General features: G+C 32.2%; 1 protein-coding gene across 2 annotated transcripts; it reads right to left on the bottom strand.

Annotated features, from left to right (window-relative positions):
- Positions 1 to 51: 51 nt before the first annotated feature.
- LOC146530742 (uncharacterized) lies at positions 52 to 27,383 on the bottom strand. 2 transcript variants are annotated; one of them, XM_085198883.1, is made up of 19 exons: positions 26,999 to 27,383; positions 18,649 to 18,871; positions 17,014 to 17,309; positions 15,315 to 15,561; positions 14,400 to 14,531; positions 13,791 to 13,908; positions 13,039 to 13,250; positions 12,444 to 12,589; positions 11,350 to 11,500; positions 10,741 to 10,847; positions 9,932 to 10,093; positions 7,577 to 7,783; positions 6,844 to 6,999; positions 6,368 to 6,544; positions 5,782 to 5,946; positions 5,224 to 5,382; positions 4,474 to 4,647; positions 4,192 to 4,323; positions 52 to 3,821 (listed from the first exon to the last, which is right to left on the bottom strand). In XM_085198883.1, exons 2-19 carry the CDS (start codon positions 18,732 to 18,734, stop codon positions 3,577 to 3,579), a joined length of 3,072 nt encoding a protein of 1,023 aa, XP_085055009.1. In that variant the 5' UTR covers positions 18,735 to 18,871; positions 26,999 to 27,383; the 3' UTR covers positions 52 to 3,576. The 2 variants fall into 2 exon arrangements, with proteins under 2 accessions (XP_085055009.1, XP_085055010.1); XM_085198884.1 differs by lacking the exon at positions 26,999 to 27,383 and adding an exon at positions 19,713 to 19,856.
- Between the last annotated feature and the right edge of the window lie 16 nt (positions 27,384 to 27,399).

Raw genomic sequence — 27,399 nt, 5'->3', positions numbered from 1 at the left:
TAAATGGATTCTAGAATTCGCGAGTTCGAACTCAATTAAATAAAACAAGAATTATTAATAATCAAGATTAATTTATTTCAATATACCCTATACTCTTATATCACAAAATCCTTAAGCTAATAATAAAAAGCTGCTAATGTTATAAATTATTACTTTAACACCGTATTATACACTTTGAATGATGTATGTTACAATTAAAGTATACAATGATATGCATAATTATAATAGTAAATTATCTTTAAAATACAAAGAAATACTAAAGACCACCTTATAAAGTATCCTTTCCTTATAGAATACGACACTACCAAAATTTTTAATATGATGATAAAAATGTAAATTACAGATTAAAATATTGCATTTTTTTTATTTAAATGTGTATTGTCAATATTTTGAAAAATCCAAGCTTAACTTTCTTCTTTTAATGCACTAGGTAAGATAGAATACAGTAGAGAAAGAGTGCTCACACTGTGTAAATTAGTGTCCTACATACCTACATGTATAAACATCACGTTACCATTATTAACTTTGTATGAAAATTATTCTCATTTCAAATTTAGACAATAAAATTGAGTAAAGTTAAAAGTGTAGTATAAATTAAACACTTAATGAACATACTACAGAATGTTCTAAATATTATTTATTTAATATTAATATCAAATATACGATTTATAAGGATATAAAACAAAAACCAATAAAAAAATATCAAAAAAACAAATACGTAGAGATTTTCTATTTAATCTTTGTCTTAACAACCTTGTTGTCGCACATTATATCATATTAACATTACCACAATAATGGAGAAAAATAGTTAATTTTTTACACTAGATTTTGACAACTTTTACCAAATACAGCGACAAAACATTTTGAAGAATAACAAAAACATTTTAATCATTTAAAACTAGTATTTGATGTACAAAAGTCCATACAGAGCTGCTAGTATGAAATAATCACAGGTTAATTTCTCAATGTTGGCACGCATTGAGCAACTCCTTTTCGATTTCGTATATACATATTTTTTTCTAATATTATCCGTAAATATACGTTTGATATCGTAAAGTATACATACTTTCTTAAATATATTACTTTATACATGGCAATTGATCAAAATATTAATATTTAATTGATAATAATTTTTAATTTGAAATAAATAACGAATATTTATTTATATATTTACAAAAGAAAAGTGTACAATTCTTCAAAGATAACAAAATTATATTATACTGTGTTGTCTCTACATAATGAGAGCAGAATGAACATGTGACGTCGTAAACTAACTAGCATAATACATTTTGAACTAAAAGAAATATTGTTTATATTTAAAGCCATTTACAGTAAATTAATAGACTGAACTTTTATGTTATTTGATATTATTTATTAAAAAAGATAAAAATCAAAATATTTAATTTTGTGAGCATCACAATACAAAACATGTACATATTATATAAAAACCCACCTCGTATTTTCGTTTTCAATAACACTTTGGACATAGGCCAGTTGATTTAAAAAAATAAAACTGTTTAAAATCGTGTTGTCATAATTCCAAAAGTTATGTGGGACATTATGTAAATTTATTGAAACATTAAAATATAAACTTATAAACTTTCGTTATATATGACTGACAGATGTGTACTGATAGATGTGTGAGTGTAAGTTTCCTACATTTCTTTTTATACTATGTAATCATAAAAATTACGTTTACAAATCCTTTAAATTATATCATTAAGCATCTTTCTGTCAATAAATTAATAATAATACGCACATTTCTACCAAATGTGTTAATAATATTTAAAATCTTATAGATGTCTCCAAGTTCAAATGAATTAAAAACTTATAATCATATCATAAGATTTTATAAAAATAAAAATTATTCATAATTATAAAGTAAAAAGGTCATATAAAATTTATACATTTACAACACGTTAAAACTGTTAAATTAATAAAAAAAAAATATTTCCTTGAAGTGGAATGTGACAGGTGCATCCACAATTTTAACATTTAAACTACAAAAGCTTGTCAAAATATAATGATATTCAAAGTACATACTAAATTATTTAAAAATTGAACGTAATAATTATAAGCATTAAAATTTTTGAAGATCATTTCTGTTTCTATTTTGATTTATTTTCTTTTTACTTTCATCCATTTGTTTCAGTTGGTATAAGAATATAAAAAAATTAAGAGATTGCTTGTGCCAAAATCCTGTTCTGTTCTGTTCTTTCTAATATGGCGTTCCAAAATCCATGTAAGCAGTTTGTCGCTTACAAATTTAGACTTCCCTGATTTGAACCCAAGACCATTGCGTTCAGTCATTCTAACCGCACTTCTATAATGGAAAGGTATAACACAAAATGGTGATGAACATCGTCTTTTAAATCAATTTTAAATTAATGTATTAACAGATTCAATTATTTAACAAAATAAAAATGATATATCATTTAAAGCTTTATATCAAAAAAAAAGCTCACAACATTTTCACACTTAAAAATACACAGACTTAACTTTATAAATAATATTTTATATAAAGCAATCAACATTTTATATATTTATTTATTATTGAGCATTTTAGTTGTATAGAACACATCTTTATAGCCAAATATCAAATTTAAGTGTATTTTAGTTAGTTTTTATTATAATAATATACCAATTAAAAATATTTTATAATAATTATATTTCCCGCATAGTCTAACAATATTTAAACCTCCTTTATTATTATTTTTTTTAATTGAATTTAAAAGCATATAAAATAAAAATGCCATGTTTGTCCATGCAAGTCTTCATTTGACAATAATATATATTTTTAAGTGTATATGAGAAAATAATTTGTTAAAATACTTTAAAAAAAACAACATATGTTTAAACAATTGCCTCAAGATCGCATAAAATACATGCATACTAATAAAAGTAAATATAAAATTTATTTCTATACATTTAAAAATACTTAATTTTAAATTAATCGGTAAATATAATATTATATTTAAATATCTTTATTGCTGTCCGTAAATCACAAGCTTTACAAATATCAAGTAATAAGTATTTTTAATGACACACATAAAAGGTAAAAAATTAAAATTACAAAAACAAATGAGATTTTAACTTACAAGCTATCCCTACACATTTGACTGAATTTACTATATGAATATTATACAATTAAAGATTTGAACAATCCTTAATCATACAAAAAACAACTCGTTTCCACTAATTAGGTACCCAAAAAGGTTTTTAAAATTCATATCAAAATATAATTAATTTTAATATTTTCACAAAAATAATGATGATACTAGTATATTCATAACCCCCGATGAAAACAGAGGGGTATTATATGTTTGACATGTCTGTCCATGTGTGTATGTGTAACTGTATGTCTGCCTGTGGCATCGTAGCTCCCAAACGAATATACCGATTTTACTTTAGGTTTTTCTTTTGAAATAGGTGACCGTAATCTTAGCCATGATTCAAGAAAATAAGTTTAATCGTTTTACGATTATCACCTCTTTTATTTTTTACAGCTTTTTGTGTCGGGGGTTTATAATTAGAAATTATGTATGTGACCATATAACTTGCTTAAGATATATTTCATTAAGGGCTAGTAGTAGAGTTATTTTCTTCAGGTGGGTTATCTCTTTTGGGTGGCGCAGGCGGAGTGAGGGGCGCGGTGGGAGGTCCATGCAGTTTAGGTAAAGGGGGGATAGGGGGCGTTGAAGTACTCAACTCGCTCTCCTGAGACCCCGCAGGTACACCGTTATTCATATTATTCATCCTTTGGTAGTGTGGCTTCCAAGTGTTGGATGGAGGTGTGTAATTCAGGTGATCATATTCCATTTCTAAAAGCAAAAAAATATATATATAATTGTCTAAAATTGTACATATAATAAGTGGTTATTGCTGTGTAGATGTTTGGTTCCTTTTTTTCTATTGGAATGTCGGGTTGCTAAAAGTGAAATAGACATCATTATAAATAGTGAGCCCTTTAACGCGTGAAATACGTGTTGCCATCGCATCGTGTATGTCACTTTATAAAAGTGCGTCTTGTCAAACATAACATGGTAGTGTGTGTTATGTTTATTTTATTAATTTAACGCATTCGGCAATTGTCAATATAAACTATAACTGTACCAAATTTCATGGCCGTCTCATATTTTTAAAGTGTTATTCCACAGTTAGAACTTGCTTCACTGATATGCGATAACATACCATATCCTTCTTTGTGTTTAATTTCATCATAGACGTGATCCAGCTTGTTGTCTTCATCAATACAATGGTATAAGTTAGGGTTGGTGAGATCCGCATCTTTATTTTTGAGAGACGACAGAGGATCATAGGCACCTTAAAAGTAAATAAATTAGCTCATTAGAAGTAAAATAAAGATGATTTTATATGTATGTTAGATCATTTACAATATTCTCAAAATAATCTTCAACAGCGCCATCAACACAAATATTAAAATATACTAATATTTACGACAGAACAACTTACTTCCATTAGAACTGGAGGCAGTCATCCTCAGTTTCTCCATAGCTGTGTTGCTAAGTTTACTTCCCGATCCCAAGTTATTAAATATTTGTGTAGCGTTGTTCAACAACGTGGTAGAGTCGTCACCTCGCGTGACACCTTGGAATGAGTACACTGGATTGTCGAAGTGTTGTTGGTCTGTTTGGATTATACAAAATATATTATTTTCACTTGTAAGGGAGCTAAGGGGAAGACTATAAAAACATTTATTTCAAATTTTACGAATTTTGGAATTGCGAATTAAGGATTGTATATCTTTTTAATAATAACATAAAATAATTGTTATACCACCGATTGATAACACCGTTTGGTGCAGTAGCAAGGACGTGTGACTGTAAGCGCGACGTTTGTGGGTTTAAAAAAGATTAAAATTAAAACAAAAAAGTAATAACTCCATTTTTTCAATTTTAAGTTTTATTTTTTAACTTCTATATCCCGAAACAACTGGATTTCACTTGTAGTATCATCAAATTATACAGTTGGCTCTTGCAATAAATATTGAAAAGAGATTCGGAAGTATCCAATTTTTATCGCAAATTAGACCTATACAAATCGACGTGTTTCTTCTCAAGAATGCAAATATGTCATGATTGTGAAAATAATTGAAAATTTACAAAAAATATATATAATTAAATCTGCAATAAGCTTCATCGTCAAGTCGTGGCCGCCCACGACTCGTCGAACTTAATGTATAGACAATATATTATATCATACCAGGTTGCGAGGCAGGATCGGCGGTGTAATGCACGTGCGCTATCTCCCGCTTGAGACTGCGCACGCGCTTCCTGTAGTACAAGAGGAGTAGCGCCGCCACCGTCGCGCACACTATCACCAGCACTACCATAGCCGCTGTTAGACCTGCATTGCCGTTACCTAGCGCGTACAAAACAAATTTAAACAATGAGATTATTTTACAATTTGTTAAGTTATATATAAAATATTTGATAAATTGCATTTATTGAGTGGCGGAACTCAACCCCACACTTTGCCTCGATACCTTAGCGAAGAAATAGAAATATTAAATATTTCTATTATTGTGGAGTGGGAATCGCCTTAGATTGAATTGATAACATCATTCTTAATAATAATCTTTAAGCGGCGGTTTTTTTAAATTTCCCCACATTGATGCCAACTTAACAATAATCTGTAAGATCTGTTAGTGAGTTGTAGCTCGATAAAATTGTATGATTTAGTAGTCAGAGTGCTTGGGAGCCACTGCCGCTGCGTCACAGCGGTCTCCTTACGAAGAATAAAAAAATAAAAACAACGTACCACCAGCTTCAACGACGATTGCGTCACTGGCGTGTATGTCGCAGTGGTCGCCGATGAACCCGCGGTGGCACACACAGCCGTGTATGGGGTCGCACGCCCAGTTGCCCTGAGAGGGGCAGTTGCACGCCTCCATGCAGTGGTCGCCATAGTAGCCCTCGGGGCAGACTGTGGAATTAAAAATATTAGATTATTTCATTATATGATTATGTCCTTCTTACCCGACAGCGCGAGGTATAGAAATGGAATGTGTTTATTATTAACCACATATATTTGTATGTGTTTAGGGTAGCCAATGGCCATATTGCCAAAATAAAAAATATATGTCGATGAATTACTATCATGTCGTTGAATGAGTATTTAAAAATGATTGTTAGGTTCCTTTCATTATCTTAAGTAGCGGTTGAGGATCTATTCACGAGGCGTTGTATGTTTTGTGGTGGACAACGCGCGTCAACGCCGCGCTTTGCCTCGTTACCACAGCGAAGAAATTAAAATCAAACAGCAACATCAAACTCACAAATGGCGCTTTTACAGTCAAACGTTGCGCTGCTTAATTTTTTCAAACTAAATAAAAATGCATACTAACACTGCGTACAATAGCTGCCGTCGAACCCTGGAGGGCAGCGGCAGTAGCCGTCGTTGGGGCGGCATTGCGCGCCACGGGCGCAGCGGCAAGGCTGCGAGCACGCCGCGCCCCACCAACCCGCCGGGCACGCCTCGCCACACTGCGCGCCGCGCCAGCCCGGCAGGCACTGGCACGAGCCTGGAGGCACATACTTTTATAAACACTATCCCGCATGTATCATATGCAGAGGGAACCTAGTGTTGAGACTCAACATATTGCGGAAATTTATCACAGCGTTCTGATTTGAGCAAGGGAATAAAAATAATTAATTAAAGGATCGAACCTATAACCACCATATTTACAGATAAACGGACCATAACGCATAGCGCAACTACAAACATAGCATTAAATATGTATTACAAAAAACTAAACTATAATTTTAACCACATATTTTAGAAGTGATTATTTCTTTTTTTCATTATTACACATTTATTTACCAGTAACATGATGACAGTCGGCGCCATTTTTACAATTACATTTCTGTTCACATCCCTCCCCGTAAGTGCCGAGCGGGCACGGGTACTCGCATCGAACGCCGGTGTAACCGCTGGGGCATGTATACTTGCCCGTCACAGGATCACATGTGGCGTTGCCTGAAAAAATGGAAAATTCAATTCTACTATTAGTAATATTAAAAATGTGAAATTTGTGGTTTAAATGAAAATTTACAATTTATATAAAAGAAAACGTATAATTTGCTTATAATATAATATTAAATTTATGCGGGCGAAGCCGTGTTTGAGTCAATAGAGTAGTTTATAAATTGTGTTATTCTAGCCAAATGTTTAAATCCATTCTTTCCTAATCTCTGTTTATAAACAATTTTTTTTTATGACTGTTCTGCACATTAATAGAACGTTAACAGCTGAAATATGGACTTTGATAATAATTACAGGAAAATGTACTCTGAATTATTACTTACAAAAGGCAAGAAGAGAGCCGTCACTTGACAATAGGTAGGTATCATATATTCTTAGAATTGACATTGAAACTCGTCGACATGACATGTGGGCACGTCAAATACTTTAAGAAGTTTGTGAGACAAGCAACAACACAACCGAAAGTCAACCCCGCACATGTACATGTACAGTCATGTACATAATATTGAAAATATTAAGTTGGACATCTGTTTGTGTTAGCGTCGCGCTCAAGTATACTTTAGTGTAATACCTAGCGGGTGCTGCGGACACGCCTGCTTGCATGCAACGCCGTAGGTGCCGGGTTCGCATGGCTCGTCGCAGCGCGCGCCTCGCCAGCCCGCCGCGCACACGCAGCGCCCGCTGCCCGCGTCGCACGACGAGTTGTTGGCGCATGGGCATCTCTCCGAGCACTGCGACCCGAAGTATCCTTCCGAACATTGGCTTTCACAGCGAACGCCTACAAATACATATGTATATTATAATTTTTTTTAAGTAAATAATCAAAAGTCTAAAAAATATTATAATAATAAATGAATATACTATGAAAATATATAAAATATATATGGATCATACATGCAAATTACAGGCAATTCTAACAACAAGAATTTGATCGTAATATCGCTTTGAGATTTTCTTACAATTGAGTGACTGATTGATAATCAATTGATTAATGGATATATCTTATAAAGATATTAAAAAACGTGTCATAAAAAAATAAACACTACTAAATGATGTATTTAATATTTTACTGTTCAATACATCTCGTTCTCATTTTTCATTGCAATTATTTATCCATATTTTATACTTTATTTTGTTCCTGGGACATTTTTAGGGCTGGGAGTTTTTTGTTGAATGCTAATTACTTGTATTTTTATGTTATAATTAATTCAAAATCATAAAGTGTAGTAGAATACATAATTTTAAATATATCTATATGAGCTTAATTTATTTTAAGTTACATACATGTTAAATTTTAATTTTAAATCAATCAAAATAAAAACAGGAAAAAGATTACATTTATTTTATTTGATATGTTTAATATTTTCTAGTAATGCCTCCATTTTGTTTTCAATCCAAAGTCCATGAATCAAATTTTCCTTGCATTATATCTTCTGTATTGCCTACGATGAGCAATACTTGTCCTTTATAAACATTCCATTTATTCACGGTTTCTTGTAAAGATGATATAAAATGTGTTATATTCATATTACTAGTTTCCCAATAAAAACAACTATAAGGCTCATTTGAAAAGGGTTTATCTGATATATCGTGCATATTTAATTCGCTATTTTGAATATTTATTACTTTATTTATATCCTCTTCCCATTTCAGAATGTACGGATTTTGGTGTCCATTAGGTAAATCATTAACAACTATTTTATAGGAAGCCATATTTCCATTGTCACATGTAGTATCATACAGGGACGTATTCCTTAAAACATCTGTTATACAAAAAACAAGTATTAAAAAAGGCATTCACCATACAAACCCAGTTTCCTCGCGAGACCTGTATATAAATGTATGATATTTAGCGGAATACTCTTATTATTCTAAGATATAGAAATGAAACTACTATTGACTAGACTAGACTATTTTACACAAAATGAGTCAAAAATGAAATGTTTATATCCTTAAAATGTAAGATGAAATTATGTCGGAAAAAAGATTATTAAAAAAATATATACTCGAATTGATAACCTCCTTTTCTTACAGAAGTCGGTTAAAAAAGACTACATTTTAAACAATGCCTAGCAAGAATATTACGGGAAAACAAATTTATCTTGTTGTGACTGTATTGTTAATGTATTATAATGATGAATAGAGTTTAATATTATAGTTTTTTCAAACACAAGCCACTGAAACCACAAATAAATGAATCCTGTGCAAACAATAAAGCTTATCGTAATTGATGTGTCCTGTATTTTCCCGCACCATAAATAAATATGTACGTAGCGTCAGTTTATACAAAAAACAAATTATTTGTAAACATTTATAATCCAAGTAATTATAAATATTCAAATTATGTAATAAGAACATCTTTTTTGCAAATTATAAAATGAAGTAGCGGATCAGTATCCGTTATATTATTTTTTTTCCCGACATCAGACAAGAAAATCTTTTCCGGTCTATTAAAAAGTATCGCGTAAACGCTACCTTGTATAAAAATCAATATTACTTACATTTATATATTTGTATCGTATCCTATTTTTACAATACAGTTGCAAAGTTTAAATTTAAATATTTGAATATTAATTTATAATAATAAATACGGCATAATATTTAATTTTTATACATTTTATGTTCAACAAAAGTGTTGTTTACCGACTATGTGAGTATAAGATTTCTGTCAGAATCATATGTTATAATGAAATATTCTATTAGTCCCCAAAGCAAAAAAAGGAATAATTTTGACGTGCTGTGTATGTATCTGTATGTCACCCTGTTACATCGTATTTCCAAAACGGATGATTCGATATTCTTAGCCATGACACACGAAAATATGTTTAGCCGTTTGAAAATCATCAGCTCTTTTTCAGTTGATGAAAGTAAATACACAAAAGAGGTTTTTGTGTCGGGGTTTATAAACATATAAAACAAACATTACCTCGCCAGGTAGTCTCGCAGACGCATGCGCCGGTGACGTGGTGGCAGCCGACGGCGTTGTTGGAGCAGTCGCACGGCAGCGAGCAGTTCTGACCGTAGAAGCCCGTGCGACACCGCCGCTCGCAGCGCCGGCCTTCGAACCCGGGACCGCAGAGACACTCGCCTGGTTGAATGACCAAAAAGTACTGACAAATCTCTCTCTCCCGAGAGAGATTTGTCAGAGATTTATATATAGATATCTCTCCCTCCCTCTTATATGTTTTAAGTGAAACTGAAATATATTAATAAAACCATATTTGTTATGCGATATATTTCTTGTTTGAACCTCATAACTTTTGTGAAATGCAAACGAAAATGGGAAATTATAAAATCAAAATTGTGCTTGAGCTAGCCACAAACAATACACCAATTGAAGGAAGAAATTGAATTTATTATCCACTAAATGTTTATGTCACATGTCACCTAAATTTAGAATACAAGCATAATTGATGCATTAACGTTCGTAAATTGCTAATTCGATATCATCAAAAATGTAGTTATATTATAATTAACTTAATGTATCAAACAAAACCATGTTATGATTTCTTTTAGTACATACTCAAATATCATTAAATATATGGTCGTATAAAAATTATATAACTAGACTACCTTATTATTATAAGCGGCAAACGTATACATATGTTAAACGATATGCTTTATCATATTTTTATAAATAGAGCGTGTGTGATATTTTAAAGACTAACGATTTCTAAGTATAATATACTCGTACTACGAATTTTTAAATTTAATAAAATATTTTTTTTTACTAACCATTGACAGGGTTGCAAGGGGCACCGTTTTCACAGTCACATTGTTGACGACATTTTAATCCGAAAGTCCTGCCGTCACAGGGTCGATCACACTTTAGGCCATCAAACCTATAAAAAATTCTTTAATATAATAGTAATTATTGTTAATAAATATATTATAGCATTACATAGATTTACGTTACGTATTTCCATGATAGCTTGTGTCTATCTTCTATGTATAACCCAGAGAACACTGTTGTTTTAAAAATTTCACAAAACGGAGTAGTTTCAGAACCATTTTAAGCAATACAGTATTATTCCTTATTTAATTAAATATGTTTGAGTGTCCTCTTACAACATACTAAAAATGATATTTTTAGAAAATAGCAGTTTTAAAATACGGTAACAGATTGGTCGTCACGTTACGCTCCATAATACATACGGACGCGGCATCCTGTTATATAGATAATCTAGAGTCTAGACTACAACTTTAACTGTTTCTATATAATCCATTGTTCTTCGGGTAAGGATGCTCGATGATCATCCGTTAGCAGAAAAAATATCGATGTTTTCTAACATCGGGCATCCCTATCTTGGGGCCAGAGTTGCTTAGTAACATGCGGTGTCTCACCCGGGCGCGCATTGGCACTGTCCGGTCTCGTGCGAGCACGTGGCATTGTTGAGGCAGTCGCAGGTGTCGGCACAGTTGTCGCCGTACAGCGGGAACTTGCACGGCTCCTCACACCGCAGCCCCTGGTAGCCGGGCGCGCATAGACAAGAACCTGGATATTTTTAACATTTTTTAAATATTGTTCCATGCTTAAGAAAGAAAAATATTTATTTAGAAAATTTGCATCTGCAACTGTATATATATGCTATAATAAACATATTCAAAGCTTTAGCTAGAAGTGTTTTGATTTTTTTAAAGGATTTTAAGACAAAAAATATTAAATAATTATAATAATATACTTTAATATTTGTAATTATTGAATAATTTCTGTCTGTGAAGGGTTATACTCGTATGTATCCACATAATATGTGTCTTAAAATATATACTTAACAAACATGTAAATAGAATATTTCAATTCACTCTTCAATTTCATATTATATTTCAGTTAAAACGTGACATAGTTATAAACGTGACCCAGTTGAATGCAATTTACTTCGCTCATATCACTTAAAAGATACAGTTTTTCACATTTTATACAATTACATACAAAAAAAATATCAATGTTTGTATTACAAATAAATTAAAATTTTCATTTTCACATCTGGTTTGTTGATGGAACTGTTAGTTTGTGGGAGCTGATCCTATAAAAAGCACAATAAACCAATTGTAAATAACTGTACTTTTATTTAAGTTTCATAATTTAACATACATCGTTTCATTTGTTAAAAAAATAACACTTTTCTTTTTTAGAGTCTTGCTGTATCCCGCACTTAGCAGGGGAGGCAGAGGGAACCTGAGAACTTAAGTGATAAGACACTGTTCCCTATTTTCCGCTGAATTCTTGAGGCTTGCCTGTTAAGTAGCGGAACACAACGCCACGCTTTGTTTTTTTACCAGAGCAAGGAATATAAAAATATTAATAAATAATAATTCATTATCCCGAGTGAGAATCGAACTCACAACCGTCGCTTTTACAGTCACAAGCTTGTGCTCCTGCGCCACAATTACTAAATAATATAATTCGTTAAAAATAAAACAATAAAACATTTGCAGACCATTGACAGGAGAGCAGTGTCCGCTGTTCTCGCAGCGGCAGGTGGCGCGGCACCCCTTGCCGTACGTTAGCAGCGGGCACTGGCGCGAACAGAACTCGCCGCTCCAGCCTGCCGCGCACTCACACGCACCCGTCCACGGGTCGCACCTGATTGTATGAGGACATTTATTTTTTAAAATTTCACGCTGTACATCCGCATATCGATATCTTAATTCATAATATTGATATTTTAAACCTCCATCTGGTTATATAAGCATATTGTTTTGTAGCGTCAAGCTGTATAAGAACACTTATTATAAAAAATGATTGTCTTAATACAGCTGATATACTATCAGCCAACGTCATTTATTTTTTATAACATTTTCGCTGTCTTATGTAAAGTTGACACAGATGAAGTTAGCTGGTGCTACGCTCCGTTTCCCTCTCTCTATCTACTTCATCTTCTATACGAAGTGACATTCAACATTGAACTTCCACTTGAGTGGTGGACGCAATGTCTCAAAAATTTTACAGCAAATGGGGAACGTAGTGTCTTAACACTAAATTCCCACTTTCTACCCAGGTATATTCTGAAGATAAAATAAAATAACACTAACATATCAGTAGTGGCAGCATTGCACTCGCACTCGTTGTCGCAGCGCGGCCCCCAGCGGCCGTCGGAGCAGGCGCGCAGGTGGCAGCGCGCGCCACGCCAGCCCGCCTTGCACGTGCATGCGCCGTCGCGGGCCGCGCATTCTCCGCCGTGCTCGCATGAGCACCGCCCCGCGCAGCCCACGCCGTACGAGCCGAGCGGGCACGCTTCTAGGCACTGTGGGTTGAGAGTTTTATTAGAGAACTAATTGTGTACACACCTTTTACAAAACTGTATCATTTCAAACACATTATGGTAGTGTTTGTTATGTTTATTTTATTAATTAAATGTATTTTTTGTGCATTGTTTTTAAAAATATATAAACATTCTTCCTTCTTTCTCTATATAAACGTGTTGGAAAAGAGTATGAACTACAATACAAATACATTAACTATTAAGGCCATAGCGAAGATCTTTGCTATACTCTAAAACAAACACATTAAACATTCAGGTCATCCCGCAGTAGCATTGTACATAACTGTAAACGTAGCGATCGTCGGTTCAATTTCCACTCAGATAAATTAATAATTTAATATTTTCATTTCCTCGCTCAGGCAACAAAGGCAAAACGCGGAGTTGAGTTCCGCCATTTAACACAATGCCTCGAGATTTTCGAGAGAATAGTGGAGGAACAGAGATCTTAACACTGGGTTTTGTATACACCCTGCTAAATGTGTGATACAGCGTCAAACTAAGAAAAACATAATAAAAACAAACCTTTTCGCCTGTAAATCCAGCCTCACACTGGCACTGGCCTGTAACATGATGACATCCAGCACCGTTAGCGCATTCGCATGTTTCCTCACACATATCCCCCCACTTTCCTGAAGGACATCTAAATAATAATATTAATATTATTAATAATTCAAAATAGACATTTTATTAATATCTAAAATGACAAGCAAATTCGAGAATAAAAATATTTAAAATAATAATATATCCTACAGAACAGCTACACCATTGAATTAGTTATGTAATCGCTATAAATATAAACAAATCATTTATTTTTAAAAAAAAAGAAGGGCGAAGAACAGCCAGAGCTCATTTAAATTTTACAGGGATCCATAGGAAGATTCTAAATACTGACACTAAACTTAACAATTGTAGGTTCCATCCTTACTGGAGAGGAGGCTGGGATCCCTCGCTCATGTAAGAAGACAAAGCGCGGTAATAAATTCAACCATCCACAGGCAATGACTCGAAAATTTAGCTATACCTGGCCAAACCTAATATTGACATTAGGCTCTGCCTACCTTGCTATATGCGAGATACAGAGTAAAACCCAAAAAAACAAAGAATTGAACATAAATTCTTAATATAACTTACTTGTTAGCACAAACTCTACCAGTCCAGCCGGCGGTGCACTCGCACTTACCGGCGTACAGATTACATTCACCGTCGTTCTGACACCCACACCTGAACGGACATGGTTCATCGCTGGGGCACACTTCTTCACATCTGTGTTAAAAAAAATGGTATATTGGTATGTAATGTATTTGGTATTGTATTTACCAAATACATTACTGGTACTGTAATGTATTTGGTATAAATAAATATTTTTATAAGTTAAAGAAGAATATTTTGAATTGATGAATTCGATAACGTGGCTATTCCAAAGTCATGTGTTGGTAAATAAGGATTTTCACAATATAAATTTTGGAAATATTCATACATATACAACAAACTTGTAGATTATCATAAGTTTAATATCAATAGTTAAAATGGAAAATATTAACTTACATAAAAGATAGATAGGGAAAGCTATTTTAAAATCATATAAATTAATTAAATTGTTTTAAACTATTATCTTGGATATTTGTATACATAGAAACTGCCGTAAGACGATGTAGAACTGCATAGTGTGTCCTTGGCCTTAACGAAGGTCAGGACAGGTCACAGTAATTGAATTGTCGCTAGAAAAATAATATGAAAGTGTTTCAACTTTTTCATAAAACATGACTACAAACGTGGCGACAAAGTTCTAAGTGTTTTTCAAATTGCTTTAGTATTATTTGGTTTTATCCTTTTTTTGCATTTTATATGTTTATCAAATCAAATCAGCTTCACGCTGTATGCCGCTGACAGCAGTGTAAGGAGAGGGAACCTCGTATTAAAACACTCCGTTGCCCACTTTCCGCCGAATTCCGGAGACATTGCGTGTTGAGTGGCGGAACTCAACACCGCTCTTTGCCTTGACAGTTAACTTAAAACTAAGTATTAACATTAAAAAAGTACACTCACAAAGGTCCAACAAAACCCTGTAAACATTCACAAGCACCACTACCCGGATTGCAAGTGGCATTGTTTTTGCACTGACACAGTTCAGCACAATTGTCGCCGAAGGTCGGCGGTGCGCAGGCGCGCTCGCAGGCTTCACCTCTCCAGCCCGCTGTGCAGGAGCACTCGCCGGTCAGCGGCTCGCAAGTGCCGCCGTTCAGACAACGACACTCATTCTGGCAGTCCCGACCCCATTTGCCGGCGGGACAGGCTAAAAAATGTTCATGTAGTTCAGATAAATACTTCTTTTGAATCGCTTTCAATGTTTTAGAACCTGCTTTAAGCTGTAAAGCCTACATTTTTTTTAGCTTCATGCTTTATCCTTCATATGAAAGGGTAGACAGCGGCAACCTGGAAACCTCACTGTTTCCTCACTTTTCGCCGTATTCTTGAGGCATTGCGTGTTGAGTGGCGGAACGCAAACCCCACGCTTTAAATCATTACGAAAGCGAGGACATGAAAATATGAAGTATTTCACTCTCCTGATTATAGTATAGTAGTATGGAACCTACAACTTTCGCGTGCTTGGAGCCTATGTAATGACTGGCCTAAAAAAAAGGCCATTTATGTTATTAAAATACAAGAAAAAAATATTGTAGCTACACTTTAGAACGTTGGAAAATATGTCATTAAAATAGTTGTTTTTTTAATGTTTACGTTTATTAAAAATATATTTAAAATGCTAATGATCAAGTAGTATTAATATTCATAAGATGACACTATAAGATTCAGATTAAATCATTTTTAATGGATATAAATCCCTACATTTTAAATATACATACTACATAGTATATATACCTATATGTAAAAGGAATGTTTTGTTTAACAACAAAAGTATCATGTGTCATTATGACACACTTCTATGTATTGCCTTTCCAAAGTAATTATATTATTATCATTTTAAGATAAGAAGTTAAGCTAATAAGTTGATATAGTACAATCAATTACTTAATTATTTTAAACTAATATACGACGGTTATGCCCCACTACTATAATAGTAATAATCTGCATGAATAAAAAAAAATCAGCTTCACGCTGTATCCCTACCCTGCTAGGCAGAGGGAACCGAGTGTTAAGATACTCTGTTCCCCACTTTCTGCCGAAAAATAAAATTGCATTAAATTGTGCTGTATAGTTTAAAAGCTCCATGCGTAGATCTGTTCAAAGTGCATCTTAAAGCAAGAATTGTATGAAACTGCCGCGCGACGGTGTAAAACAAGTAATAGTGATATGTAGGCTTTATGTCGTTAATATGTATACGTAAATCGAAATCGTAAGAGAAGTGCCAAATACGAATGATGTGAACACAGTTGCATTGTACCTACTAAATTTGTATAGAATGTATGTTATTAATATTTCTATATTATATTTTAACACAAATAAATAAATAAATACTAAGAACAATGGATGTATGCCTGTTTGGATAAAAACAAGTGATAACAATACAAAGGCCTTAGTTCTTAAAATACTTACGCAAATTATGAAAAACAGAGTGTGTCTGCCTTTATATAGTTTATTATAATACTAATACTAAAGTAATTTTTAGTTCCTCTACACCCTTAAGAACAAAAACCCAGCCCTCATCTTAGCCATATGCGATTTTCATTGACGGGAACAACAATTGACGTGCGAATTGTGGCAAAACGAATCCGCATGTACTTACATATATCGCAGGCGGGTCCCCCGTATCCGTGCGCGCACGCACACGTGTTCGGCGCCACACACTTCCCGTGCACACACGGCTCTACGCACACAGGCATACACTGTTTCCCTACAGAATCCGGAGTGTAACCCTTGCAGCATTCCTCCACGGGCCTGTGCTTCACGAGCGTCTGCGTCTTCAGAACCTGCTTGAATTTGATCTTGTATTTCGAACAACGTGGAGGCACGTTGAAACACCAAGCGTACTCTTTCACTTGATACGGTTGCTGTACAGACACTTTTATTATCGTTGAGTACCTATAATGTAAATATAAATTAACGATATCTGTCTGATTCATAGTTATATTTCTAATAAATGTTGTTATTAAATAATCTTAACACTTTTTTTATCACACTAGTTTTATCTTAACTCTACATACACTCTTGTGGCCTGATAATAACAATTAGAAGTGAACAATAAATACGAAATGATAATATGAGAAGGACTAACAACTATTATAATTTAGTTCCGAGTATCAACAGATAAGAGAAAAATATGCATAAAATATACAAATGTATAACAGATATATAGTACGAAGTCACGTTATGAATTCATATTTACTTTCTAATTTATACAGCTAACAAATTATTTTTGACGAAATCAAATAACTTAAATAAATAAAAAAAAATTGAATTTAAATGATAATCTTTTCAGTTACTTTAATGTGTATTACAAGTGATAGTCTAGTATGAAATTGCTATTTAAAAGCATGTTTTCATTTTAGCGGAGTACGCAGAAATAATCTAATATTAAAATACTTCAGTCTATTTATTCCTCTCGTTGTAAATGTACCTATTGAACCTTCAAACGTCGGGTAGGTAGGACTTACATCTATAACTTGAAGTAGAATCCATAATAATAAGGAATATAGCGTTAATGGCAGCTCCATTAACGCTATATGTATTCCTCATCACTACTGAATGAACATTAATAAGAGGAAAATCTTTCCAACCATTCAAATTCAAAATATGTATGTTTATTTCTATTTAAAATATAGTTCAATCCGTAATTAGCGATTATTTAATGATACTAAAATACTTTATACTTCAAAAAATCTTCTAATTGATTTGTTTGCGAACCACAATCATAAGGACTGTTTTATAAATATAAAAGCTGCATTTTATAGCTTATCCACTAACAAGGAGGCAATTGTGCGACTTGCTCGTAATTTAACAATTTTATTACAAAAATGAACTTGAAAAATACACTATACAATTTTTGCGATGTTAAAATCAAATAAATCATGTTCACGCTGTTTCCCGCAACAGCAGGATAGGCAGAGGGAATCTAGTGTTAAAACACGCCGTTGCCCACTTTCCGCCAAATTTTACCAGGCATTGCATATTGAGTGGCGGAACTCAACACCGGGCTTTTGCCTTGTTGCCATAGCGAAGAAATGAAAATATTAATAAATACGGACGGCTCAAACATTCTAATTTATGAACGTGTAACTTGTATACCGTTAGTCTACTATAATGTGAGTTAAAGAAAGTATCTATTATTATTGCTTTTTTTCGTAATATTTTTAAATAGAATTAAGATATTTTTTTATAAATGTAGCTAATATAACAGAAAAAATATTTTAGAAATACTTACGATTCCTGTCTAGTACACACGTTAGGGCCTTCCAACAGGGCCCCGGCTGAAGCAGCCAGGGCCAACAATATCAAAGTATTCCACATCTCGGCTACCTTTCAAACAGCTTCAAATCGCAAACCCATAACATAATATTATGTATTGCTTGCTATCGTTTACGTGACGATATGCATTCAGCGTTTCCTCTTGTTCGACCGTTGCGGCAAATTGTGAATTGTTTTTGCTAGAACAAAAGAAAAAAATATATACACAGAAGCGAAAATAAACATACTTTACTTCTTACACTATACATGAGACATAGAAATATTTAAGTGGTTATACGGCCATCTAAAGAAACAAGAAATATAGAAAAATATAACCAATAAAGCTTATTGTAAGAGCAGGTATAATGATTTTAAGATCATAGTCGACATATGTATTTTAAAAAATCTATTATTTAAGAAAAAATCGATGATTATTTTATATATTAATTTCTTCGTTTTGGTTACAAAGCAATACGCAGCGTTGAGTTCCGCCACTTAACACAACAACCAACCAAAAAGTCTGGGTAAAAACAGTTTAAAAAATCAAACGTATCATTCTTACTATAAAGAAAAATCCATATTAATAAACGCATTTATTTTGTACGCAAAAATATATATGCATATCCTAAATGGGGTTTGTAGGCGAAGTACGTATTTAATCTTTGGAATAACTCTACATTAACGAATTAAAATAACAATAATAATATAAACTCTGTAATATAGATTTTATTTACAATATAAAGTATATACATAGCATAATATGTAAAGTAAACTTATTTTTCAAGTGCATGACCGACATAACCTACGAAACGAACAACGTCCTGGGTATTGCAGCTACTTTCGTTACTTGCCTGCTCAAACTAAGCTATGTAGGTCACTTGCGTGTGTGTTAATAAAACAAAGGTACTAAAAAATCCGTGTTAAAATTATCAATTATGTACTTACAAATATTACAATTAAAATGCATAGTGTGATATACGGTGGAAAGTTTAAAAAAATATTTATTTAAAAGAAAGTATTTTTAAAATTATAGGTACTTACTTTTATTCCTTTTGTTTACAGATTTTTGATACTTATAACAAGCGACCAAAGTTTATTACTTTAATATTTGATTAGATGATACTTTATATTTACTGTTTTTTCTTCATTAACTCACATTTGGAACTTCTAACATTTTTTTTATTAAAGACAATATATTCATTGAAATTAATAAATTCAAGGTTTTATTTAAAATTTCATATAACTCAATTTTAAACAAAGAATACAAGTAATATGAAATAATATTTTATTATTTATAAGTAGACTGCAGCTAATATGTAGTAAAGTGAAACCAGCACAAGTGGGTCGCTTCGTCATAATCTGCTATCACTAACAATAAGTAGGTACTAGGTAGACCAAATATAAAACTATATCTTTTATTTACCTATGTACTTTGTCAATTTTATATTTAAATTCTTTTCGCGAATAAAGAAATCCACTCATAGTTCTTTCCTAAACTAGGATCCTGCTACATTCATGCCAAATTTCAGCGTTATATGCCGCCTAGTTCCGGCAATGCGTTGTCCATCAGTCAATTAGTAAGAGTTTTAAATATACATTTTGAATAGAAATATTAGAACAGATAGTAAAAAAAAACAAAATGAAAAACCACAGCTGCTATTATCAAAACGAAATGACATAGTGTTACATACAAATTGTCGTCTAAATTAACATCGCTTAAAACATAGCGCCTCAAAATTATTAAATACACTGATCTGTCCAACCAACTAGACAAGTGCCTAATTACTTTAGCCGTAGAGTCTATATCCATACCTATATTATAAATTTGAAAGTAACTCTGTCTGTCTGTCTGTCTGAGGGTCTCGAGATGAACACAGGATACTTTTTTTTCTCATATTTGTAATATTTTCGATATATATATCGAAAATATTAAATAAAACCAATATATTAAAATACTTATTAATTTGACATGCAATTTATTCCACCATGTTAATAACAACCGTCGTTGCTAAGCAACGATTTGCAAAGTGTGTTGTTAGAAAACGTCACCCAAAATGAGCTTGCTTAACGCATCTCTCTATTGAAAACTGAAAATAATTTCACAAATATATTTAATAAATATTCGTATAGTTCAAGCGGGCGTAGCCGCGTTCGGGTCCACTAGTAGTTTATAAACCCACAACATATTCGTACGTTCCTATTAGTCACACACATGAAACAGAAATGCGAGAAGCCATTAATTGTCAGCTATATTGACAAAACACCATGCGATGTTGAAGAGCAAAACATTTATAACCGTTATGAGTTAAACAGGTCACTTCGTGTGGGTTCGCGTATGGCGTTTTTTTTAAGCACTCGATTAAAATACGCTATGCAAAATTCCTTATGCTTACTGTTGCAACATAATATATTTATAAATTTCATATAAATGAAATAATTTGGAATTTCTTTAATAAAATATTTTTATAATTATTGGTTAAATTATTTATTTCCTTTCATTTTATGTTAACATATTAATTTTATAATTATCAGTATGGTATGCGCTTTAGCCATATAAATTTATAAATGTACCTACAATTGCTTACACCTATTCATCTACGTAACTAGACAGGAAGTTGGAATATGGACACTAAAATGGTAGCTTTACATATTGTCATCAAAATGCCGCTTCTGAAGGTAATGCGTCATGTCTCTTTCTGAGTAATGAGACTGCCGGTTATATTTTTACAAATAAAAATAGTTAATGAATAAATATTCCACTTTTAATTAAAACGTTTTGAATTTTTTCAAATATTTTTACATAAAATTATTACCGACCCATCAGTGGACGTTCACGTCCAGTTGAATGCAAATCACCAGGCCTACTTGCACCTTATACAACTTGGATAGTGTTAATTACTTTTCGAGTGCATTAACAATTGATTACATAATTAATACACTTCTGAAAAGTTATATCTTTTGAAGAATTAATATCACCGTAAAAATGGGAAAATATTTTTTTTATAGTGAAATATTTTATAATTATATTTATTGACGCCATCGTGGCGCAGCGGCGGTTGTGGGTTCGATTCCCACTCGAGGAAGTGAAATATTTATTTACGTTTATTTTTCCATTTCTTCGCTCTGCTGTCGAGGCAAAGAGCGGCGTTGAGTTCTGCCACTGAACACGCAATGCCTCCAGAATACGTCAGAAAGTGCGGAACGAAGTGTCTTAACACTAGGTTACCTCTGCCTACCCTGCTGTGTGCGGGATACAACGAGAAGCTGATATTTTATTTTATAGTGAAAAAATGCTATTCTCCATCATCATAGTATGTATTACAATATATTACTTAATATTCCTGGTTTGATATTCATAATATGCAGATATCATACTTATAAATACGTCCAACACTTATCTTGCCTGTACGTGCAGACACGGCTGAATAATGCTGACACGTCAACTGCCTCATCCCGGATGCCGCAATGATAAAACATTCAATTACGAGGAAAGAAAGAAATGTTTACAGGGTCAACTAAATTACTGAGATATACGCATGTAAAAATGAAACTAATATTACTTATATTGTCATATAATGCCTTATACCGGCCTAATAAAAACAATGTTTTGACGCTATTGCCATTATCTAGTTGCAAACAATTTTCAGTACACTAGCGAATCACCCCGAAATTATATGGACCGTTTATTTTGAGAGTGGTGTAAGTCCATTTTCTTTTGTTTCGAGAAAATTAAAGATTAGTATGTCGATGATTATGCAATTTCATTTACCGACCGATTTTAAGTTGCTCAAAACATGGGTTTTTTTTGAGAAATTTAACACGGACTAGTTATATATAAAAAAATTACATTAAATTAAGCATGAATTACGTAATAGCTCATTTTTCTCAAAAATGGACTTACACCACTTTCAAAATAAACGGTCCATATCTATGCATATAATAAAATTGTAATATCGCTTCACGCTGCCCTGCTATGTGTGAAATGTATTATGCTAAAAACTACGGTCATTTATTAACGGAATAGCTCTCAAAAGAATAATTTATAAAATATTTGTCTCTTTTGCCTGTGCGTTTGTGACCAACGGCTTTACCGATTTTAATACTGTTTTCACTGTTGTATTTTCGCATACTTCCCTTAATATTTAGTGTTTCATTATAATCCGTGCATAAATAAAAAAGGTAATGTCAATATAAAGAATTGCATGCGACAATATTGTGACAAAGTCAGTGTTTTGTTGAAAATTAGCTGAAACTTTAACTATGAATGTATGGATATTTTTTAGAGTTTAAAATGATAATGTTATTAGATGACGAAAGTAACTAAAATAAAAAAATAAATAATGGTGTAGTACAAACGGGCGAAGCCACTAACGTGTCGCTAGTTACATATTAATTTATGTTAAATTGACTCTATATGAATTTCTAATATCGCCATCAAACGAATACGACTTCACGTTCATTATTTTTTAAGATTTACTATTGCATTTTAAAGGTTTCAATAATAATTATAGTTTCATACAATATACCTACAAGTTAATAAGTGTAGATGGGAGTGTCTTAACAGTGAATTTTCTAAAACGTGAAGCAATTTTTAGGTCATATTATAATTAGGTATTAATACAACGGAAAACGTGTTTAAAATATATATAAGCCACATTTAAAATTACATTTTAGTCTTAGGAAGAATATGAACTAATAATTATGTAGTTCAAGCAGGCGAAGCTGCGAGCGGGTTGCTAGTAATAAATAAGATTGTTGAGGCCGTCGTGGCGAAATGGGACAGTGTCTGACTGTAAACGCGACGAGAAGAATGAAGAATAAATTTTGTTTTCTTCCTCTGTAAGAAGACAAAATGCGGTTAAGTTTGGCAACTAAACAGACAAAAAATAAAATAAAATTGTCACCCAAAATGCTTGGTTGACCAAAGGTCTCCAATATTGGCAAAAAGTAGGGAATTGAAGCTATAAATAAATAATGATATTGTTAAATAAGCTCCCAGACTCTTAAAACATTCATAGAGTAAGTAAATTAAAAGCTTAACTTAACTCTATTTAAATATAAAAAAGATTTATATGAAGATTGACAGAACAGGAATATGTAAACCACATGTTGGTCTTGTGTATATCTCAGAAATATTTTAATTACTCATAAGTTCAATGGAAATTGATGAGAGAATATTTTTATTAGGCTGACAACTAGTAGCTAATTACTATTTATCATATTAAATAACACAAACATATTATCAGTAGTACATGATGACTAATAGGTCCATGCTTCTCAAACAATTAAAAAACCTTTGTTGTAGTTCAGTCACACAAATAGTTTGGTTAATTATTTTTTTAGCTTCATAGCCAATAGACAATAGGCAATAGGCAGGGAGAACCTAGTGTTCAGACACTCTGTTCCCCACTTACTGCAATATTTTGAAGACATTTGGAGACATTATTTTAGGAGTGACTGGTGGATCTCCATGCTGACCTTTGTCTTGTTGTGAGAAAATGAAAATTGCTCATACCCCGAGTAGGAATTGCACCTACACTCATCAGGTTAATAGTTAAACTTTTCAGTCCAATTATTTATGAAATTGATAATATATTATAGTTGAATTTAAATTATGCATATGGAAATCATATTCTTATATAAAAAATATTTGTGTGAGGGACTATTAATATACAGCAGTGTGAAATCAAGAAGAATTATGTGTAAGCAAGTACAATTGTAAGTGTTATAACATGAAAAACATGCTTTGAAACGATCTTTTACAATATAACAGCAATTGAAAAGGATCAGGAGTTTGGGACAGAAAATTTAATCCCTATTTTATATAAGTATGTACCTATATATGATTAAAATTTTTTTAAATAATTGTTTCAACACATTTATACCATTATTATGAAGCTGAAGAGTTTTTTTGGTTGAATACACTAATCTCAGAACCTAGTGGTTTACATAGAAGCCTGTTTTTGGTTATTGGACAATCCATCTATCATAAATAGGCCAGTTTACATTAGGATATTTCCATTTTACCACACAGGCAGAGCCACAGGAAAAGCTAGTTGTTAATAATAATAGAATAAAATATTTAGATGTTTATATAGTATGTGTTATGCAAGTGTAAAAATAAATCTATGTCAATTTAATATACAACCTTAGATATGAAAGTTCTAATCAATTACTTTAAGGACATCCTTCAAAGAAAAAATCTCTTAGAAAATAATCATGTCAAGCACTTTCACTTATAGATTGTAGTTTTTTATGTCAAATAAACATAACACAAGACAAATAATTGTCATATTTTTTTACAATAAAAAAACAAACTTGAATATTTATAATATATATAAAAGAAAATTTAAATTTGTTTTGACTAGGTATATGTTTTTGTTTTTATATTTGATATAACAAAATATAACTGTAATTTTTGCTACTAAGGTAAGTGACGGTAACTTCGTGATAGTACGTGGTTTCGTGAGTTTTGCTTCTGGCAAAAATAATAAGCAATTTAAGTATTATTTACGGAAACTATATATTGGTATATAATCTTTATACTTTCAACTGTCTAAAAACTAAGTAACAATATTTTAATGATAAAATTGAGCGTATAGCGACATTTTAAACGCAGAGTTGGCTACAAACTGCATTGTAACGTGTCTGCGATGCTTGCGACCGTAAGACTAGGGTAAGAATTTCTTAAGGTTGTAGAAAGACAAAAGTAAGTTATTCGAATAAAACATTGAATATATGCTTTTTTGTATTCTATAATTAAACATTTTATTGAAAAAAAAAATAGATGGAAGCATAAAATTCTTTTAAAATTGCAATAAATCGATTCACGAAATAGCAGACATTTTATTTATCAAGTGTCCGCTATTTCGTGTTACTACCGAATTAGGGAAATCTTAAATACTTTTTAATAAATTTATATTTATGTTATAACTAAGATAATTTAAATTTAAAGCTTAAAATCAGTTACTGTATTTATTAAAGTTTCTCGTGATCGAAATTCGGTATATGTTTTGTCCACTTAAATTTCTATATTACTATTTTAAAGGTAACCTGAATTGGTAATTTTAAGCTAAATTCGTATAGGTACTGCCAATGTAATTTTATTTTTTAATCAACCTTTATAATTTATTGTTGTGTATTTTATCGAATATACGTGGTTGTTAATGATTACTTTACATAATGTAAAAAATACTGAATAAACAGAACTGCGGAAGTTACTAAAATCAGTAACACGAAATAAGATCCCCTACATTTCATTATTTTCTCTAACTTCGTGACAAATAAATCTACGTAAAATCAGCACATTGACTTCTTTGTCTTTGTTAATAGTGTTTATCTTAGTCTTGTTATAAGTCTAAATAAAGATCTTTTTATTTTTTCAAGAATTTTTCAGGAATATAATATATACCTACTAAACACAAAACGCCGTACAAACTGGTTGCGAAAATATATAGTTCTATAAACTGGCATACCTAGCTTCAAAAATTTAACTTGAATTTTGAGTTTTTTTATATATTTTTTATAAAAAAATATATAAACGTTCAAAAATGTAGTTTTTTTAAAACTGAGCTTATATAATTTGTAAATTATAAAAGTTGGGGCTACTCGTGGCGCAGAAGTACAAAGTGTGACTGTAAAACCGACTGGTTGTGGGTTCGATCCCCACTCCAGGAGATGAAAATAGGAATAGTATAGAAAATAGAAAATATTTATTTAAATTTATATTTCAGGCAAAGCACGGCGTTGAGTTGTGCCACTTAACATGCTGTGACTCCGGAATTCCGCAGAAAGTGGGGAACGGAGTGTTTTAAAAACACTAGGTTCCTACCTATCTACCTACCTACCTATCTACCTACCTACCTACCTAGGCCTATCCTGCTGTGTGCGGGATACAGCGTGAAGATGATTTAATTTGATTTGATTTTTTTTATGAAAGTTTTAATGTCGTTAAGCTGATCTACCTATTTTTTTTTATTTACAAATTCTTTACAATCCAAACCAATAAAGGTGTTAATTTTTTTTATTATAAAACCTCACTCGCGAGGTAAAAACTTGTGACCCGAAATAGGGGACACAAACTCACGAAGTTAGAAACAGAGCTAAATTTTATCACGAAGTAGGGTTCAAATTAGAGGTCCACAAATAAATTAATATAAAAATTAAGGTTAAGTTAAACCGCATAATTCACACATTAAATTACTGCCAAAAGACCCACTTTGATCACACTAAAATTTGCAAATTCATATAACCTTTAATAATGTATTTACAATAGTTTAAAGTTATGAGAGCCTTAAACTGCCGAACTCCCGTACATTTACCTTAACCCGGAAACTTCAAATTGCTTGCTTGTTACAATATATCACTTCTATGATTCACTTATGCACACACAAGATTCTTCGATACATTAATCGCACAGAAATTGTAGGATGTTGTGTTAGTATTTCTAAATCAGGGTAATCAAGTAATTTTTAAAATACTACATTTACACAAAGCACGTCCACTTAAAAGTACCATAGAACCAATACCAACTTCATAATAAGAATAATTAAAGGATAACGCACTAATTAAAACTCAATACAACTTATAAGATCACATTAAGAATTTCTATACTCAACTCAGTGACGTTTTACGTTTCACTCTAAAGTCTAATATCTGTGAGACTGTGACTGTGACGGCTAGGTACGCGATCATTCTGCGACGAGAAGCAATTTATTATTATTAGTGT

Source organism: Heliconius melpomene, chromosome 16 (assembly GCF_056956725.1).
Source record: "Heliconius melpomene rosina isolate 202511_hmr_F chromosome 16, ASM5695672v1, whole genome shotgun sequence".
NCBI lineage: Eukaryota > Metazoa > Arthropoda > Insecta > Lepidoptera > Nymphalidae > Heliconius > Heliconius melpomene.
Note: the sequence above shows the minus strand (reverse complement) of the source record. Positions and strands in the feature narration are given on the sequence as shown.

Coding starts and splice junctions, on each gene's coding strand:
- LOC146530742 (XM_085198883.1), bottom strand. CDS start 18,734: ATGTGGAATACTTTGATATTGTTGGCCCTGGCTGCTTCAGCCGGGGCC. Junction 15,562..17,013: donor GGGACCCGCCTGCGATATAT/GTAAGTACATGC, acceptor AACATTTTTTAG/CCTGTCCCGCCGGCAAATGG. Junction 5,383..5,781: donor AATCGTCGTTGAAGCTGGTG/GTACGTTGTTTT, acceptor TGTACGCGCTAG/GTAACGGCAATGCAGGTCTA.